Genomic DNA, 13,214 nt, shown 5'->3' on the forward strand with positions numbered 1-13,214 from the left:
TGTGTATATTTTGCCTATTGATTACCTTTCTCGATATATCAGGAACCTCATTTTAAGGAGGGGGGGGGGGGGGGGGGTAATGTAAGGGTTTATAGAGTAATAAGAAAAATGGTGATATTTTTAAATAAAAAGGGGGAAATATATATCGAAAAAATAATCTCACGAATAATTTTAAAGAAAAAAGAGAGATTTTTATTTTTTATTTTTTGTAACGTTTCTTGTAGATGTAAAGGTTGATCTTATGTTGAGCAATCGTTTTTCCAAAGTTCAATTGCTTCGAAAAGTATCCATTTCAATTACATACCATGTTAAGGCAAGCCTATAGTTGCACGGCTTCCACGTGTACGCGATATGTTGGCCCATAATTATGTACCGTATCGCAATTTATTACTCCTATTGACTTGCACAGTACTAAATTCGTCACTTTTTCCCCCAAGGCAGCTAGTGCATAGAGTTTAGAAGTTTTCAACTGACAGGTCCTACACACTATAATGATATATAGCTGATGGTTTGGCCTATATGGAACAGTAACATTTATAGACATTACGATTGCTTATATTTTGAATAACAAGAGCTGGAAGTTTAGCATAAAGCTCTTCAAACCATCTGCAAAAAAACTCTTGCTATCAAATCTTCCTGTTACACTCAGGAATTTTCTAAAACGCCTCAAATCTTGTTTAATCCTCCTGAATTTTAAACCATGCTTTATCCTCTTCTGTGCAGTCATTAGATAGGTTTCAGACCTTTTTTTCGACGGTTAAATCTTTCAGGCAAGATGCACCCTATTATAGTTGTGGTGAGATACCGTACATATAGGAGGGATGTGAATGACGTAAGTGAATTGTAAAACTGTTTTTGTTAAATGACGTCATCATTCGTGTTGTATTGAAATGGAAAGATTATACAATAAACGACTCATCCATCTTTAACTTGTATCATTTTGAATATAGAGGAGGGAAAAAAACCATTTTTTCTTCAAGCGTCTAAAGATTTTGTTCAGTCAACACCAACCCAACCTTCATGCTGCTGGAGCTGAGGCTCGTAGAATATAACTTAAAGAGATATCGAACTGTAGACAGAAATCTGTGCCATATAACGGTTTAATGACGTCATTGAAATAATGGCAACTTTATAGAACGGGACTTGACCTAAAACTGGAAATTGTCAATAAAATAATGCGGAAGTTGGGGGGGGGGGAGAGGAGGGGGCACGAAAAAATACAATTTGGACTAATTGTAAAGTTGACAAGCTTCAATGCAATATTAAGTAAATAAATAAATTTATAAATATATGAAGCTATACGTTTGTATTTGAGTATCGACATATATCGTTGGCAAAGTAATAATTAAATTGTCGATAAGGTATCGATTATCTGTTGAAAGAGATATTGATCTATTTATTCTGATAATTACGACTGACCGGACGTAACGGTCTTGCAAATTCAATGGAAGTCGCCGTGTTGGATTTTTCAAACATGGTCTATGTTGGGATTTTTTCCCTTCATGTTTATACATACCATATGTACCGGTAATTAAATATTTCATAACAAACATCAAATACTTAATAATCCCGATATCCTGAGAACGATTTTTGAATACTCAGACCTTAAAGATATCTTGGTACAACGAGCGTGGATCACTGTGATAAAACAATAACAAGAGAAAGAGAAACGTATAAATATCACATAAAAGTTATCTTAAAGTTGACAGTATAGTTGTTGTCGTTGGTACATTGTCAAAATTGATACTGCAATCACACGACGATTGTTTTAAATAATGATAAAACCTGAACAAATCAAACAACACAAAAATGTATAATTTACTAAATATTATTTTACAAAAGGCAATTGTAATATGATCAATTTATATTTATAATACCTTGACCTGATTTATTTATTTATATATATATATATATATATATATATATATATATATACATATACATATACATATACATATGCCAGACATTTGCAAATAGGACTATAACCGCAATCCTTTTCGAAAAATGTCCTATTCTATTGGATTTCTGGATACTTTGCACAATTTTTTGTTTTCGCCGGAGTTTATTAACTTGTTTGATTGTCCAATTTAGTATCAATCTTTGACATTTGTAGCGTAATAACCTCTTGGCCTCTTTTTTTGTATATTCTCTTAGGATATGAAAGCTTATTGGCCGTGCGGAAGTGTAAATCTCCAACTATAATTGTCTCAATTACAAGAACACAACAAAACAATCCGCCCACGCACTATTAACTTTACAGCAGTCATTCACTACATACCGTAACTCAATCACACGTAGATATCCCTATATATGGCGTTATATGTCAGCGATAACTGCTGTGTATATATCAGAACATGTTAAGTATCTAATCTTATGTATAACCTTATTTAAAATTGATGTGACACGTCAGTAAAAGTGTACCTTATTTAAACACCTCGTAATTATATCTTCTTCTAGATGATTGCTTAAACTAAAGAGGGATTTTATATAACAATTACATATTTACAATTAATTTAGTAATACCTAACGCAATACTGGAAATGCTAACCCCTATACAGCTGCTGTATATATGAAGTTGTAATCATGTTTTTCTATCTACATTCTTACATTTATCGACATGTTCCTAACCTCTAGCATACTTATAACAAGTACCTATACCTACACATGTACCTTATATGTGTCTATACAGGCACATATACCTCTACCTGCACTTGTACCTGGACCTGCACTAGTACCTACATGTGTATGCATATACATGTACATTCAATTATACCAAGTACCTACATGTGTACCTGTACATACATGCACCTACACATATTCCCACTCCTACATGCACATATGCAATATACATAATTATACGAGTGTCTGTACCTACACTTATACCCATACCTACATGTGTACCTTTACATATACATGTACCTACACCTATTCCCACACCTACATGTACATATAAATATACGTGTATCTGTATACCTACACCTATGCCCACACCTACATGTACATATGCCATATACATAATTATACGAGTGTCTGTACCTACACCTATACCCATACCTGCATGTGTACCTTTACATATACATGTATACCTACACCTATGCCCACACCTACATGTACATATACATACACATAATTATACAAGTGTCTGTACCTACACTTTTACTTATACCAACATGTGTACCTGCACCTGTATATATGCATGTACCTACACCTATTTCCACACCTACATGTACATATACGTATACGTGTGTCTGAACATACACCTAAACCCATGCCTACATGTGTACCTGTACATATGCATATACATATACATGTACCTACACCCATGCCCACACCTACATGTACATATACATTATTATACATGTGTCTGTACCTACACCATTACCCATACCTACATGTGTACCTGTATCTGTACATTCCCACACCTACATGTACATATACATATACATGTGTCTGTACCTACAGATATACCCATACCTACATTTGTACCTGTACATATACATTTATCAACAATCGTTTTTTTTTTCTGATCGAAAACATTAAATTATTTGACCTCTCGATACATATGACTTTTTAAACCAACGCATAATTTAGATGGCATGAGAGGGTCTATAACTTATTTGGTTTAAGACCAGATGAACAGATATGGTTACTGCAACAGTGTAACTAGAAGTTGGACTTTTGCTATGTTAGAGTTGGAGTCAATGTGAGAGTCAAAGGGCTAGGTATTTATGAGTCCATGTTAGGGCTAGGTTACCGAGGGGAATCTATATATGTGCAGTAAGCTAAAAAGGACCCTCGATTTCGCATAATTTTTTTTGGTTGCAAAATGCCAGGTGAAATTTCCGTTAAGACACCCATTATGATCAAAAGACCTGCTGCTTTTATGTTTGTAGGTTTTCATGGTTACCAAGGTTATAAAAGTATATTTGACAGAATGTTGTCTTTTGGGGTTTAATTTGCGTTAGGACGTTAATCATTTAAGAGCTGCTGGTTTGTATGATCGAAAGTAGAAAAATAGTAAAAGTATAAAAGGAATTAATTAATACTAATTGACGATATGCAGATTCATTTTATTAATGCTAACCATACCTAGCACCATGGACGCCATTTTGTCATCAATAGGTTTTTTCCCGTGGACTCAAGTTGACAACAACTATAGGACGGCCTGGTACGATCGTTTTTCTTGCAAAGACGTTACAGACTGCCTACCGATGTAACGTTATTGAAAAGTATCTAAGTTCAGCTAGCGTTTGACAAATGCTTAACAAAAAACCTTCGCCTTTTCTGATTATTATTATATTGACGATATTATCATCTAAATGGGGTAACTTCGATACAAACAGGCCTCAAAAGAGCAGACCTCTGTATATTAATAAATGTCTGTGAGAGAGAAAAGTGAACACTATACGAACTCTACACAAATATCCTATGCATTCAGCTTACGGCATCGAGTGCATGCATGATATTTTGAAATTTAGGGCAGATAGGCTCGATTGAAACTACATATAGGTAGGTGTATATATATATGCCATGAAATAGACTCATGGTAAATTGTTTTCGTCTGTGGTCGCTTTCTTTCAAGTTTCTTTCCCCGACATTTCAGTTTATTGACTATAATACAATAACGAATAACAGCAGTCAGATATGTTTCAATATTGTTGGATAACTTAATTTGTTAGAATGTGAGTCATTTCTGTATGCCAAGGGACGGTTTTTTTTCGTAAAAGACAATTGTTAAAAAACATGCATATTTATTATAGACGAGAGCATTTTTAGAAAGTTAAAATGTCGCGTTCTTGCTTAGAGTATAGGTTATAGCTTTGTATAGGTATATAGCAAATCTGTTTAGTTCCTATAAGTATTGTAGGAGAAGATTGTTGTCTAATTTGTCTTCTCGGTAAAGTGCAGCCCAAATGCCCGCGGTATCGACTGTTCGCTTTCTTCACTGGGACGAATAACGCGTATATTGATTAGGAAGAAGGAAGAGAGTTACTTACCAATCAACAAAACGAGTTCACGACCGTTTAGTGTACAAGTCAAGCGAGTATAGGCATTAGGCGAAATACAACGTGAATTAGTGTAGTAAGAGAGTAAATGTCTGCGGTATAGGCTAGCCGATAGATGTGTACAAAATCGTACACTTCCAGTGTAGCCTATCAGTATAGTATTGGTTCATATGTAAAATGACTATAGCCTATATGACCTTTGCTTTAGAGGTATAGGCTATCTATGTAGGTGTGGGCAAATCATACACTTCTAGTGTAGCCTATAAATACAAATGTAGTATAGTGGTTTATGCATAAGGAATATAGTCTATATCCTTTGCTCTACAAGTATATAGCTGTATATAGCTGTGATCGAATCATACTAACGATCATTTAAAAAACCAGTATGTCATTCATGCACAAGGACTATTTTACACCAAAACTCGAGGTTTATTATGATAACACATATTGAAGAATCAATAGAACCTGTTTGATGCGAATAATCAAAATATATATGTTTTAAAAAGGATTGCCTCATAAAATAAACATCCGGATTAGTTAATTTGGTAGCAACCCTCAGACTTCAAAAATACAATGGAATCAGTATTTGTTTCTATTCTACATTCCCGTGGGTGTAAGCATTTTAAAACATCAACACTACCTATAAATTAGACAGTTAAATGTTTTGATATATGTCTTTTGAGTTTTAACATATGGTAACAGACAATATTCTGCTTTCATCGATCCCCCAAGCACAACCTGCACCTTTAAAGTTTAATGCTCTCTACAAAAGGTTATACAGCATGGACACCTTTACTAACTGAGTTATACTTAACACGTTACTGTCACGCAAGGTCAAATGGAAGTGTTTGATCGAAAACATTAAATTGAGTTACCCGGTTACATTTCCAAAAAACTTTTTTTTTCATAGATCTGTTTATAAATTAATCCGACACGGTTTGAAAGTGCTATAACTGGCACCTTCCAATTTGTTTGTTGTTGTTTTGATTTTATAAATAAGATAGAAATAAAAAACATATAAGATAAAATATAGTTCTTTTTCACACCTTGAATTTATGGTGCATTTAAATGGACTATGAGTCTGGACTCGATAAGGGGGAGGGGGGGGGGTGGGGCAACATTGCGTAAAATCTTCAAGTTAAGATTAGAAAAAAAAACACGGACGAAATTTTTAGGCCATTTTACAGCTAGGTGTGATGTTATCGAATTTTTTGATTGACTGGGTAAATTGACGAAGATAATACAAACAATGCGCAATAAATGAATACACCCAAATGAATGGAGTTAAAAGCATGCGTGATTTTGAATGACATAGCAGATTTACTGGTTCTGCATGGATCTGATGTAATTAACAAATATTGACATGATGTAATATACACGATTTATATATTTCAAGGTGTAGTAAAACAACATTGATATATTATATGTATCCTCAGAGAATCTTGTTTGTGAGAACAAAATAAAATTTAAATTTTTTTTTAAAAAAAGAAGTAAAAAAAACAGGAAATGGAAGAAACATTTTGGACTTCTAGTGGAGCAACTTACCTTTCCTCTTGTCCCCGAATGAATTTTTCTTTATTTTGCAAAGTTTCAGGAACTAAACTACAGGTTATTACATTGTTTAGCAATATTTTTGATATTGTAATATATTAATGTTTTATATGTGTATAATTCGTATTGATGCGTCAAATCCTGTTTCCTGATTCTAAAATTGGTCAAGTTGTCGACCAAGGCCTCAACAAAACAGCTGTTTGAAATATATACCCCCAACCAGCTATAAACATGACGAATTCATGACGGTGATATTACATGTATTACCATTTACCCAAAGATTTATTATCTAAAGGTCATATATGTATACGATTGTTTATTTATTTTATTCTTCAACCTTTTTTTAATTAATGACATACCGGAGTGTATAACATATATATATATATATATATATATATATATATATATATATATATATATATATATATATATATATATTTACATATATATAATATATGTAACTACTGCATACATGGTCCGTATAATATATGTTTCAACAGTACATGCGGGGTTCGTTCCGTTACTAATTGTCTTTCTTTCTTGTATATTAATTACTTTGTTTTTCAAGTCTGTCATATAGACATAGATGTATTTATTCTAACAAACGCATGGGAACGCTGACCTAGATTTTGTTTAAATTGTTTTTGCATTACCTTATTGATATTCACCGCGGTTGCTTTACACTAACTGGTAACGAATCGATACCTCTTGTGCAGAAGGTATAGCAGGTATTGTTACACTGCACGCACATGTATGGACATTGCGAAGAAAAAAACAGTCAACTAACAAATTTACCGTTATTGTTTCCTTTGTACACGACACAGCATTAAAATATACTATTATTGAAATTTTAATGGGCGAGCAGGTGTCAACAATATCTCTATAGAGAGTGTCTGTGACCATTTGTAATGACCATGGTAATTCTGTGTGCCCACAACTCATGAATATTCATGACGAATGTATATTCAATCAAGACATAAAAGACATATACATAGTAAAACATAGTAAAAAGTGACATTTGTACATAGTAATTCTGTTTGCCCATAACGAAGATTACAGTAGACCTAACTCATGAATATTCATGTCGAATGTATATTCAATCAAGACATCAAAGATATATACATAGTAAAACATAGTAAAAAGTGACATTTGTACATGGTAATTCTGTGTGCCCACATCGAGGATTACAGTAGACCTAACTCATGAATATTCATGTCGAATGTATATTCAATCAAGATATCAAAGATATATACATAGTAAAACATAGTAAAAAGTCACATTTGTACATGGTAATTCTGTTTGCCCATAACGAAGATTACAGTAGACCTAACTCATGAATATTCATGTCGAATGTATATTCAATCAAGACATCAAAGATATATACATAGTAAAACATAGTAAAAAGTGACATTTGTACATGGTAATTCTGTGTGCCCACATCGAGGATTACAGTAGACCTAACTCATGAATATTCATGTCGAATGTATATTCAATCAAGATATCAAAGATATATACATAGTAAAACATAGTAAAAAGTCACATTTGTACATGGTAATTCTGTGTGCTCACAACGAAGATTACAGTAGACCTAACTCATGAATATTTATGACGAATGTATATTCAATCAAGACATCAAAGATATATAAATTATAAAAAATAAAATGAAAAAAGTGACATATTAGATGGACGTAAAATAACTAGCATATATATCAGAATAATTTTAGTTTAATTTAGTGTAATTATTATTTCCAGGACTAGAAAAAAAACGATTTAAGATGCATAAATGCGCCAGATGGTCGGAAATACCATAACTGTAAACAATGGTCAGCTTTTGTCATTTTTCGACGATCACATTTTTGCCCCGCTTTTATTTTTGTATGTCTATCTGCATGTCTGTTGGGGGAAAGAGTGACGGAAGGGATTGATATTGAATTCAAAACCCCTGAACCAATATATACATCGAGAATGAAGTAGATTCTTGAAAAATGAGAACAACAATTCCAGACTCTTTTCCCTTTCCAAAAGGCCCTCGGATAAGCCCTAGAAGAGAGGGCAGAAATATCTTTATGGAACCAGGAACCGTAACTTTTCTAGTTTAAGTTGTAATCTGTGGTATGATCCTTGATCTTTTAAGGATGCACTCAGACGAAACTGTCGCATCCTCTCTCAGCCTCATGAAACAAACAAAAAAGAAGAAGAAGAAGGGTTTATTCATCCTTCTGGGAAGTCAGAGTATATCATTGGTTAAAGATATTGATCATTTCAAAATTCTCGTGGGAAATAGAGCTGACAAAACAAGGTTATTATCAAAGGTTTTTTTAATAGCCCGAGATGGACGAAAGAGAAAAAACGGTTTAACAAAAGTTGTCTATTCTTTGAAACTGTAAACGAGTAAGAAAACCCTCCAATATGCGTAAAGAAAAGATAAATTGACCATTAGATATTCCATTTTCGTTTCTGTTCATCACGCTCAAGTAATTGAAAGCTGACCATATAGACATATTAGGATGTTATACTCTCAGTTTGAAGGCTCGTATATAAAAGCTGGATTCGAGTAGAGGCTGGATTACAATAAACTACAATTAGTGCAATATGAACAAAGGATAGAAGTTATATTAGGTAGTACCGGTAGTAGTAGTAGGACAAAAATTCGACAACAACTTCTGCTGCTACTGCTGAGATATAAACTTCCTCCAAAGGGATGAGGGAGGGATTACCACATTTGGTAGTCTGGTATCTTTCAATCTGTAGGGGGGGGTTGCCAGATCCCCCAGGGGGTGCGTGAGTCCATCCTATGGGGTTCGTGAAACGTTACTGAAAGTCAAAACTAGAGTATACTTTTTGTTGCACTAAAATCTGATATATCATATAGTTTAGCAATGTACAAAAGTCGTACCTATCGACAAACTCTTTTCGCGTTCCATACGCATTTGTTGCCATAGTAGTACCGTACCATGCATGTGATACTTGATCTATTATGAAGCACTGTTCTGCGTATTATAATATAATAATGACTCAGATCGTGTCTCGAAAAATTGGGGGTTCGTGGACAACTCTGACATTCACAGGGGGTTCGTGGGTGGGGGGGGGATAAAGTTAGGGAAACCCTGCTGTAGGGGAACCACCGACAAAAGAAATTACGAGGCCATTATCTCTGTTGACAATGGCATTTTGGATTATTTTTTTTTATACATAAGCCACATCTGTGCCCATATTTCTTATATCCCACATGCATTTTGATCATGTTTTCTTCCCTCAGACTTACGCTTTTTTTTTGGTAGCGACACCGAACACCAAAAGGACATGAAAGGGGGATTAAAAGAGGGTGAAGGGAAGGTTGAAAGAGGTCCATTATATATTCATTTTTTTTATGCAATTCAGATTGCACTGACTGTTCTCTTTGCTTCGTGTGAGCGACAAACTGTTAACCCAAGTCAAAATGATATAGAACTTTGAATTTAGAAATAGTAATAATGAGAAGAAATAGAAATATTAGAATATGGGTTTTCCGTAATTGCGGGTAAATCTCATCCGAGCAATCATTCTATTTCGTTTAATTTTCTTCCAGATGGATATACTACAGAGGACGTCACGTTTTCTTGGTACTTCGGAAACCAATCAATCGAAGGCATTGAGTCATTAGAGATGGCGCAATTTACTCTTGTTGACCACAAAGTCGTGTCTCGTATGATAACGTTCTCGACAGGTAAGACGACATTAATAAAGAATACCAACACAGTAATTTATTTATTTGCCATTATCAAATAACACCATAATCATTTGATATTTTACGTTAAAGACCTCATTAAAGTTCGGGATATGAATTTCGTGTAGGGTGGTCACTTAGCCAAAATTAAATGCCTATTAGAGGAACAAATACAGTTGAGAATGGCAGTTAAATTTTCGTTGAAATACGACCATGAGAGACCATTATTTGACTTCTAGCATATTTTTGAGGCAAACCTGATGCCCTTTAAAGCATCATATAAGTAAATCTATCGGCCATGGCACTTATACACTTCGGTTGTACTCTATTTTAATAATACTATCGGGTGTGTTCCCTGACAATATGTTACAATGCAGGATAGCACGGAATCGGAACGTCATAACGCACTGTGATGAGGCATACATTATCTGCAGTTGTCTGCTGGAAACAAAAGAAAAACAAAAGAAGCCCCACCTCCCACCCCCCCCCTCCCTCAGGAATAAAAGTAGCAGAAGCAGAAAAAACGGAAAATCTTCAATTAAGCTATGCCTAAGCTAGTTGAAGCCATTTTGAACTTACCACGACACTGTTATTGTGTACGATATGCATATGTGTGAATGTGTACTCATTTGTATGCACTATTATTTTCTCATTTTCGTGTATTAAGTTAGATACAATTTTTAACATTTCAATTTTTTAATTTGCCGTTTATCAAAAATTAATCTGCATTATCAATTGTAGTAGCAATATACAAATATTATTATTTTTTAATCTCGCGAATTGTCTTTTCTTTAAAAAGCAAAAGAATTTGTTTTAAAATCTATTTACTATGTCCTATGCGTTAAAAGCTTATCGCCGACCACGTTGAATGAACCCACGCATAAATTTTTTCTGACTATGCGATATCACTTACCCATTTTCTGGTTTATGGCGAAAGGATACATCATAAGGTTACCCTTGGAGTGGTATACATAGGCCTCTTGATATCGTGACCAGAGTTAGACCACTCGAAAGGTTTTACATTTCATTGGCGATGTAGAAACGACAAAAATTGTCGTAATTGTGTTAATGTGTCCTTGCATATTTATGATAGTATCTCGTGACACGGAGATGATCACGAATATATATATATTTTTTCTCTGTCTTCTAACTATTTTTCTTTCTTTCTTTCGTTTTTTTCTCTTTTAAAGGCGCATATGCTCGATTATCTCTTAGCTTTCGTTTACGACGTAGTATCGGGTTTTTCATCCTCCAAACATATTTACCTTCCATCCTTCTCGTCATCCTCTCATGGGTCTCCTTCTGGATCAACCATGAGGCAACCTCGGCGAGGGTTGCTCTGGGTAACATATTTTGTTTTTTTGCTTATTTTATTTCTAGAGATAAATTATAACAATAACACAAATAATGAAGACCCCTCATCCCCCACCCCTAAAAAAACCTCAACTCCAAACATACAAACAACCAAACACAGAAAACAAAATATAACAAAATCAAAAACTTATTAAATGATATCTGGCAAACTTTTGACTTTTATAAAATATATATATATATATATATTATAAAGAAAATCCACATTTACTCCAAAGAAAATATTATTAGAGAAATACAGAGAACTAAGATATGACTCATAATTGACAAATATGGAGTAATGTTTTAGAAAGTATATTGGAATTGTCGTTCCCCACTGGAATCTTCGTCGGCAATACTTGGCATTCGAATAAAAAGACTTTTCTAAAACATTAGACCTCTTTGTCAATTATGAGTCATATCTTATTTCTCTGGTTTTCTTTCATGATATATATGTAAACATTTCTACAACGGTCTTAATATACCCCTGACATTTATGCTACTTTCTGTTGCCTATGTCACATGATTAGGTTGTTAAGAAATTTACTCATCATATCTTCTTAAACTAAAAGTAGTCCCTCTCAAAAAACTACATTCTGCAGGCGTCTCTTAAAATGATTCATGTCTCTTGTGGATCTTTCCTTCGAATAAAGGTATCCCACATGGTCTTTATATCAGTATAATACTTCTCCGAGAGATCGGTTGTCATGTCCCCACAATGTGTACAAACAACGGCGGTACCATGTAGACACATAAAGAGGGCGCTACTCAAGGATTCTTTAAAATAGACCCTGTGAGATTTGGACCCGTCTCGGCTTCTAAAATGAATTCGTGACTACGCAACAGACGTCTTTAAACGAGGATTTGGAGATACCCTCTATAGTATTGAAATATATACGTTTTACAATTCCTGCCTACATGCAGGAACCACTACCTACGTGTTTGTGTACTATAAACTATACGCGATTTGGCATTGCACACAAACATACACAATACCTTGCAATAATGTGTATACTGTCATTAAAATGTACACAACTTTTGTAGAACAGTTGCTTTTCTATATTTAAACAGGTTGGTTTAGGGGAGGAATAATTGTCACAGTATATATTAACAGTATATAAACACACACATATGTATATATATATATATATATATATATATATTTTCTTCTTGATACGTTGTGAAATTGAAATCGTGTAAATTAAACGAATTAATTTGTCCTCTCCGCCTGAGGAAATATGGGATGAATAAAACTCTATTCTAATTTTCATAATAAACTTAAAGAAAATTCAAGACTTCAAGAAAAGGAGGTCCGGTCACATATTTCCCCATGGTTCCGACCTGGTTTTCCACACTAATGACTATATTCAAACTTCACTGTCTGTTTAAGACACGATTTCAAAACAAGCGATGGTCACTGATCAAATCAATAAACTGATCAATAAACTTAAGGAAAATTTAAGAATTCAAGAAAGGGGGTCCGGTCACATAATTTCTCCATGGTTCCGATCTGGCTTTCCACACCAATGACTATATACAAACTTCACTGTCTGTTTAAGACACGATTTAAAAACAAGCGATGGTCACTGATCAAATCAATA

The 13,214-nt window shown here is 34.1% G+C and overlaps 1 protein-coding gene across 1 annotated transcript in view; it reads left to right on the forward strand.

Moving 5' to 3' along the window:
• LOC139979939 (gamma-aminobutyric acid receptor subunit beta-2-like) overlaps window positions 1–13,214 on the forward strand; it is a 54,064-nt gene that overhangs the window by 34,611 nt on the left and 6,239 nt on the right. Inside the window, exons 6-7 of the mRNA XM_071991196.1 lie at window positions 10,126–10,263; window positions 11,454–11,606. Of these exons, the coding sequence (XP_071847297.1) occupies window positions 10,126–10,263; window positions 11,454–11,606 (291 nt within the window). The remainder of the gene's footprint in view (window positions 1–10,125; window positions 10,264–11,453; window positions 11,607–13,214) is intronic.

The sequence above is a fragment of the Apostichopus japonicus genome, chromosome 14 (assembly GCF_037975245.1).
Source record: "Apostichopus japonicus isolate 1M-3 chromosome 14, ASM3797524v1, whole genome shotgun sequence".
Classification (NCBI taxonomy): Eukaryota; Metazoa; Echinodermata; class Holothuroidea; order Aspidochirotida; family Stichopodidae; genus Apostichopus; species Apostichopus japonicus.